The 8,586-nt window shown below is 21.0% G+C and overlaps 1 protein-coding gene across 5 annotated transcripts in view; it reads left to right on the plus strand.

Annotated features, from left to right (window-relative positions):
* LOC117171662 (E3 ubiquitin-protein ligase RNF19A-like) overlaps window positions 1-8,586 on the plus strand; it is a 63,221-nt gene that overhangs the window by 17,952 nt on the left and 36,683 nt on the right. For all 5 annotated transcript variants that reach the window (XM_033359169.1, XM_033359171.1, XM_033359174.1 and 2 more), the window contains exon 6: window positions 4,925-5,069. In XM_033359169.1, the coding sequence (XP_033215060.1) occupies window positions 4,925-5,069 (145 nt within the window). The remainder of the gene's footprint in view (window positions 1-4,924; window positions 5,070-8,586) is intronic.

Here is an 8,586-nt window from a genome sequence, read left to right on the forward strand (position 1 = left end):
AATTGAAAAGGATGAATTTTCAGTCAAAATTGGAATAGTTAAATCTTCAGTTAAAAAAGAAAATAGAGTTTTCAACAAAACAGTTAAATTTTCAACCAAAAAGTATGAATTTAAAAAATTGAAAAACTAAATAGTTAAATTTTCAACTGAAAAGGATGGATTTTCAGCCAGAATTGGAATGGTTGAAACTTCAGCGAACAAAGAAATGAATTTTCAAGAAAATAGTTTAAAAATTTGATCAAAAAGAGGAATTTTCAATCTAAAAATACGAATTTTTAACAAAGCAGTTAAATTTTCAACCAAAAACTATGAATGTCAAAGAAAATAGTTAAATTTTCTATCAAAAAGATGAATTTTCAGTTTCAAAAAGGCGAATTTTCAACAAAACAGTTAAATTTTCAACCATAAAATATGAATTTAAAAAATAGAAAAACTAAACAGTTAAATTGTCAACTGAAAAGGATGAATTTTCAGCCAAAATTGGAATGGTTGAAACTTCAGCTAACAAACAAATGAATTTTCAAGAAAATAGTTAAAAAATTTGATCAAAAAGATGAATTTTCAATCCAAAAAGACAAATTTTCAACCAAAAACTATGAATGTAAAAATTAGGTAAACTAAATATTTAAATTTTCAACTTAAAAGGATGAATTTTCAGTCAAAATTGGAATTGATAAATCTTCAGTTAAAAATAAAAATAGAGTTTTCAAGAAAATAGTTAAATTTTCTATCAAAAAGATGAATTTTCAGTTAAAAAAAGGCGAATTTTCAACAAAACAGATAAATTTTCAACCAAAACATATACCCACCTTTAAAAAATAGGAATATTTGTAACAAAGTAATTAAACTTTCAAGAAACTAGTTTAATTTTTTACAAAATAGCTGAATTTTTGAACTTACAAAGATACATTTTATAACCAAGAACAATTTTCAACAAACTATATAAATTTTAAACTAAATATTTAAATTTTCAACTAAAAAGGATGAATTTTCAGCCAAAATTGGAATGGCTAAATATTCACTCAAAAAGAAAAATAGAATTTTTAAGAAATTAGTAAATTTTCTATCAAAAAGATGAATTTTCAACCAAAAAATATGATAAATAATTTTTTTTTTAATATGATAAAAAAATACAAAGATAAATTTTAAACCAAGAAGATGGTTTTACAACATACTATATAAATTTTGAATTAAATAGTTCAATTTCCAACTGAAGTGTATGAATTTTCAGTCACAATTGGAAGGGTTAAATTTTCAGTTAAAAAAAAAGAATTTTCAAGAAAACAGTTAAATTTTCTATCAAAAAGATGAATTTTCAATCCTAAAAGACGAATTTTCAACAAAGCAATTACATTTTCAACCAAAAAGTATGATAAAAAAAAAGTAAAATTTTCAACAAAGTAATTAAAGTTTAAACAAACTAGTTGATTTTTGTATAAAATAGCTGGATTTTTGAACTTGCAAAGATACAGTTTAAACCAAGAAGAAGAATTTTTCACAAACTATATTAATTTTGAACCAAATAGTTAAATTTTCAACTAAACTGGATGAATTTTCAAACAAAATTGGAATGGTTGAATCTTCAGTTAGAAAAAAAATTAATTTGGAAGAAAATAGTTAAATTTTCTATCAAAAACATGAATTTTCAAGAAAACAGTTAAATTTTCATACAAAAAATATGATAAATAAATTTTAAAAAATATGATAAAAAAATACAAAGATAAATTTTAAACCAGAATATTGCTTTGCAGCAAACTATAAATTTCTAATAAACTACTTTAATTTCCAACTAAAGTGGATGAATTTTCAACCAAAAATAGAATGGTTATATCTTCAGTAAAAAAAAAAGAATTTTCAAGAAAATATTTAAATTTTCTACAAAAAAGAAGAATTTTCAATCCAAAAAAGCGAATTTTCAACAAAACAGTTACATTTCCAACGAAAAAATATGACTTTAAAAATATATATTATATTATTCTGAAAAGAAATGAATTTTCAACGAAATAGTTGAATTTTCTATTAAACAATATGAATGTTCAATAAAAAATAGAATCATCAAATTTTTAGTTTAAAAATCTTTATTATTATTTCAACGAAAAAAAAACAATAATTTTTTACCAATAATAAAAAGTGAGTTTTTAATTAAACCAAATGATGGTCCAAGAGAAAATTAAATTTTTTAAATAATTAGTTTAATTTATTCAAGGAAATCGATATATTTTTAATAAAAAAGATGAATCTTGAACCAAAAAGGTGAATTTGTGACCAAGATGATGAATTTCCTTTCAAAGAACGAAGTGTCAACAAAAGACGTGAATTTTCAATCAAATCGTTAAATTTTGAACGAAAAAAGATAATTTTCAAAAGTAATTTTCAACCAAATATATGAATTTTCTAGGAAATTGTTGATTTTTCATGCAAAGAAAAGTAGACTAATAAAATTTTCAGTCGAAAAAATTAATTTTTAACGAAAAATAAAAGGAATTTTCGACCAAAAACTAAAATTTTTAACCAAAGAGATGAATCTTCATAAAAAAATGAGTTTTTAACAAAATAGTTCAATTTTTAATTAACATAAGTTGAATTTTTTACCAAAAAAATTTGAAACAATATATTAAGATTTATGTCCTAGTATGGAAAATGATTTTTCTTGCTTAACTGAGTAATATTTCTTGGATCTAAGTTCCACTCGTTTGATGAAAAATCGTCTTTTTCTTTAAAATTCATCTAATTTGGTTGAAAATTCCGAACCTTTTGGTTAAAAATGCAACTGTTTAGTTTAAAATTAATCTGTTTTGTTTGAGATTTCAACTGTTTTGTTGAAAATTTTCTTTAGAAATTCATATTCTTGGTAATTTTGTTGAAAAATCTTATTTTTTCGCAGACTATTAATTTTTTTTATTCATAAACTCAACTATTTGGTTAGAGATTCATCTATTTTGTTGAAAAAGCAATATTTCAAATTGAAATTAAAAAATTTGAAGTGGTTTCAATTAATTGATTAATTAATTAATTTTATCCCTGAAAACTAAAATAAACATTATTTATAATAAATTTGTACCTGAAAAAATTTTAGTTTTTTAAGTTGTTCATTTTGTTTTCGCGGATGAAAAAAATGTCCTAATTTATTGAATCATTTTTTGAAAATTGGTAAGAAGCGACAGTCAGAACAAATTAAATTGCAAAAAACATGGTTAAAATTAATGGTTTTTTTTTGTGAATTTAAATCTTCCTTATAAAAATAATGTCTTTTATTTGAAATTACATCAGTTATAATATTTTGAATTTTAAAATCATAGAAAAACTATTTTTTGCAGATATCTGACTTTTCGCACGAAGACTACCTTAACGAAATTTTTATAAAAAAATAATTAAAAACAAACCAAATAAGTTAATTTTCAATCAAATAATTTAGTTTTTAATTATATGCAGAATAAAGCAGTTGAATTTTTAACAAAATAATTAAATTTTTCAACAAAAAAGATGACTATTTAAACAAAAATATAATAGTATACTTTACAAATAAAAAGAATAAACTATAACTTATATTAACTTAACATTTTTAATTAATTAATTTTCCTAAATTTTGAAGCCAAAAGAACGAATTTTCTATAAAATCTTTGAATTTTCAACCACAAAATATGAATTTTTAGCAAAAAATTCATTTTTAATCAAATAGTTCAATTCGTTTAAAAAAATAAATTTTCAACAAAATTGTTGTATTTTCAAACAAAAAGGATGATCTTTAACGAAATTTTTGTCACGTAAGAAAAGAAAAATGGTAACAAAATCATCATTCAAAAAATTAATTTTAAGCAAAAAAAATTTAGTTCTTAACAAAATAGTTCAATTTTCAACTAAAGAGGCCAAACTTCTACAAAACCGTTTAATTTTTTAATAAAATAATTAAATTTTCCACCCAAAACGTGCATTTTTGACCAAAAATATAATTGCAAACATTTCAACTAAAACTAAATAACTTACCGATAACTTACATTAACTCAATTCCAATAAACTTAATTAAAAACCCTTTTATTTGTTGAATTTACAAATAAAAATATTGCATTTATAACGAAAAAGATGAATTTTTAATCAACATTTTTTTCCTCGAAAAACACGAATTTTCAACCAAAAAATTAAATTTCCATTTAAAATAGTAATTGTTAATAAAAATTAAAATTTCCAACAAAATAGTTAATTTTTCAATCAAATGGTATTCCACGAAAATGGAATTTTTATCAAGGCATTTGAAGTTTTGCCAAACAGCTTAATTTTCAACCCAAAAATATTTTATTTTTTATCAAAAAAAAATTTAATTTAACCATATGAACGAATTTTCAGTAAAAAACTTAAATCCTTAACAAAATCAAAATAGAAAAATAATATGAACTGGATTATATGTTTAATATACAGACCAAAACGACAAATTTTCAATAAAGGTGTTTGGTTTTTAACCAAGAAAGGATTTTTAACGAAGAAAGCCTTTCAGTGAAGAAAGTTAAAAAAATCTCAAACAAATTATTGAAATTTCAAGCAAGAAATTAGGCAAATTAAAAAAAACTTTATTAATAAAAAATTTGTTGAAAAAATATTATGTGCAAAAAATGTTTGAAACCCAAAATTTAAATGAAAGGAATTTCATGTAATGCAATCTTTAGAACAAATTTTTTTTCTAGGAAAAAAAATGTTTATAAAAAATAATTATATATTAAGATTATTTAATTAGTTTTAAAATTAAAAACAGTAGAATTGTAGAGGATGCTTTCCCGGAAGAAATAAGTCGTAATTTATGAAAATGCAATATTTTTTCGGAAATTGGTAAGAAGCGACGATCAGAAAAAATTAAATTGCAAAAAACATGGTTGTTTTTTTGTTGTGAATTTTAACATTTTTCATAAAAAATGTAATATATATTTTTTTACAGGGGATGATATTAAACCTTGTCCAAGATGTCAAGTTCTCATTGTTAAAATGGACGATGGCAGTTGCAATCATATGACATGTGCTGTGTGTACAGCTGAATTTTGCTGGCTTTGTATGAAAGAAATCAGCGATCTTCATTATCTCAGGTATTAATTTGTTGTTTTTTTTTTTTGCATACTTTATCTCCTGGGGGGGGGGGGATGTAAATTAAAAACCGGGAATTTATTTCTGATTGTAGCAAAATTCAAGTTTTTATTATTTTATTGATTTTTGATCGATTTAGAAAAGTGACTTTTACTTAATCTAAAAGACGCAGGATATTTGATTGAAAATAATTATCATTTTTATTTTAGGACCGAGAGTTTCGGTAAAGAAATATCATTTCTTTTCGAACAGGGAATTTTTTTTTAAGAACTAAAGCTGGGGTTTAGAAGAAAGGAGTTTAAAAAATCCTTGTTTTAAAGCTAAACTCTTTTGTTAAAAATTAATTTTGTTCTTTGAAGATTCATCATTTGAATTGAAAATTCATCTCTATTTGAAAGTGTAACTATTTTGCTGAAAATTAATTTTTCCATTAAAAATTTAACTATTCTAATAGAAAATTTAACTATTTTTCTAAAAATAAAATTTGTTATATTAAGAATTAGTTTTTTAATGGAAAATTAAAATATTTTATTTTTGGGCGAAATTTTTTTTTTATGAAAATTAAACTATTTGGTTAAAAATTAAACTATTTTTTTTAAATTTCATGTAATTTGTGGAAAATTCGTGTTTTTTTGTGTGCAGAAAATTAATCTTGTTGTTGGAAAATGAATCCTTTTGGCAGGTATAAAATTCAACTATGACAGTTGAAGATTCATCATTTTAACTGAAAATTCATTCATTTTATTGAAAATTTACGTATCTTGTTTATGAAAAAAAACTACTTTTTTATATAAAATTTACATTTTTCTGTAGAAAATGATTTTTTTCTTTGAATGTTTATATCAGTGTATAAAAATTCTTTTTTTGTTGTTTGATAATTCAAGTATTCCTGTTAAATATTCATCATTTCAGTTGGGAATTAATCTTTTAGATTAGAAATCGTTTTAATTAAAAATTCATTTCTTTTGTTGAAATGTGAGCAATTTGATTGAAAACTTGTTTTTTCTTTGGCTGAAAAGGAATTTTTTTTACTAGAAATTTAACTATTTCATAGAGAATTTGTTTTTTTTTTTTTTGGTTGAAAATAATCTTTATCTTAAAGTGAAAATAGTATTCCAGTACAAAATTCCATAATTTCAGATCAAAATTCATTTTTATGTTTGAACATTCATTTTTGACTGTAAATATAATTATTCAATTTTTCGTTGAAAAAATATATTTTTTTAGTTGAAAATCTGCCTTCTTGATTGAACATTGATTTTTTTTTTTAGTTAAAACTTAATTATGTTAGTTTCGGTCAACAATTTATCTTTTTTAGTAAAAATAATTTTTTTTTAAGTTCAACTATTGGAGTTGAAGATTAATTGGTTTAGTTAAAAATTCATTTGATTTACTAAAAATATAACTAGTCAATTATCTGTTGAAAATTATTTTTTTCTCTTGTTCAAAATTCAACTTTTTGGTTAAAAATGTATCTCCTTTGATTAAAAATTCAACTATTTCGTTAAAATGCATATATTTTGTTTAAAAAATGTATTTTTGTTTGGAAAATTACTCATTTTGTTTGAAAATTTGTCGCTTTGTTTGAAAATTATTCTTATTATTTAAAAAATCATCTTTTAGGTTAAAAGTTCAAGTATTTTAATTAAATATTTATCATTTTTAGTTAAAAATGTATTTGATTTACTAAAAAATGTAGCTATTCCTTGTTCTGTTGAAAATTAATTTTTTTTCTAGCTTAAAATTGAACTATTTGATTAAAAATTGTTCTCCTTTGATTGAAAATTGAACTATTTCGTTAAAATTCATGTATTTTGTTTAAAAAATATGTTTTTTAGTAGAAAATTAATCTGATTGCTTAGAAATTCATATTTTTGATTAAAAATTCAAGCATTTAGGTTAAATATTCACATTTTAGTTCAAAATTAATTTTTTTCTAGTTTAAAATTCCACTATTTAGTTCAAAATTTGTCTCCTTTGATAAAAAATTCAACTATTTCGTTAAAATTAATGTATTTTGTTTAAAAATTCTATTTTTCATTAGAAAATGAATCTCTTTGTTTTTGAAAATTAATCTGATTGCTTGAAAATTCATATTTTTGGTTAAATATTCACATTTTCGTTCGAAATTCATTTGATTTAAAAAAAGTGTAATTATTCCATTTTCTGTTGAAAATTAATTTTTTTTCTAGTTTAAAATTCATCTATTTAGTTAAAAATTTGTCTCCTTTGATTGAAAATTGAACTATTTCGTTAAAATTCATGTATTTTGTTTAAAAATTATATTTTTCAGTAGAAAAATAACCTTCTTTTTTTTAATAAATCTGATTGCTAAAATATTAATATTTTTTTATTAAAAATTCAAGCATTTTGGTTAAATATTCACATTTTCGTTAAAAATTCATTTGATTTATTAAAATGTAATTATTCCATTTTCTGTTAAAAATTAATTTTTTTTCTAGTTTAAAATTCATCTATTTAGTTGATAATTTGTCTCCTTTGATTAAAAATTCAACTAATGCGTTCAAATTCATGTATTTTGTTGAAAAATTCTATTTTTCATTAGAAAATGAATCTCTTTGTTTTTGAAAATTAATCTGATTGCTTGAAAATTCATATTTTTGGTTAAAAATTTAAGCATTTTGGTTAAATATTCACATTTTCGTTAGAAATTCATTTGATTTACCAAAAATGTAATTATTCCATTTTCTGTTGAAAATTAATTCAACTATTTTGTTAAAATTCATGTATTTTTGTTTAAAAATTTAACTATTTCATTAAAATTCATGTATTTTGTCTAAAAATTCAACTATTTCGTTAAAATTCATGTGTTTTGGTTAAAAATTCAAGCGTTTTGGTTAAATATTCATATTTTCGTTCGAAATTCATTTGATTTACTAAAAATGTAATTATTCCATTTCCTGTTGAAAATTAATTTTTTTTTCTAGTTTAAAATTCATCTATTTAGTTAAAAATTTCTCTCCTTTGATTCAAAATTGAACTATTTCGTTAAAATGCATGTATTTTGTTTAAAAATTATATTTTTCAGTAGAAAAATAATCTTTTTTTTTAAATAAATCTGATTGCTAAAAAATTCACATTTTTTATTAAAAATTCAAGCATTTTGGTTAAATATTCACATTTTCGTTCAAAATTCATTTGATTTATTAAAATGTAACTATTCCATTTTCTGTTGAAAATTAATTTTTTTTTCTAGTTTAAAATGCATCTATTTAGTTAAAAATTTGTGTCCTTTGATTGAAAATTGAACTATTAATTGAACTATAATTTTGTTTAAAAATTATATTTTTCAGTAGAAAAATAATCTTTTTGTTTGAAAATTAATCAGGTTGCTTGAAAATTCATATTTTTGATTAAAAATTCAAGCATTTTGGTTAAATTTTCACATTTTCATTCGAAATTCATTTGATTTATTAAAAATGTAATTATTCTATTTTCTGTTGAAAATTAGTTTTTTCCTAGTTTAAAATTCATCTATTTAGTTAAAAATTTGTCTCC

This window comes from Belonocnema kinseyi, chromosome 4 (assembly GCF_010883055.1).
Source record: "Belonocnema kinseyi isolate 2016_QV_RU_SX_M_011 chromosome 4, B_treatae_v1, whole genome shotgun sequence".
Lineage (NCBI taxonomy): Eukaryota > Metazoa > Arthropoda > Insecta > Hymenoptera > Cynipidae > Belonocnema > Belonocnema kinseyi.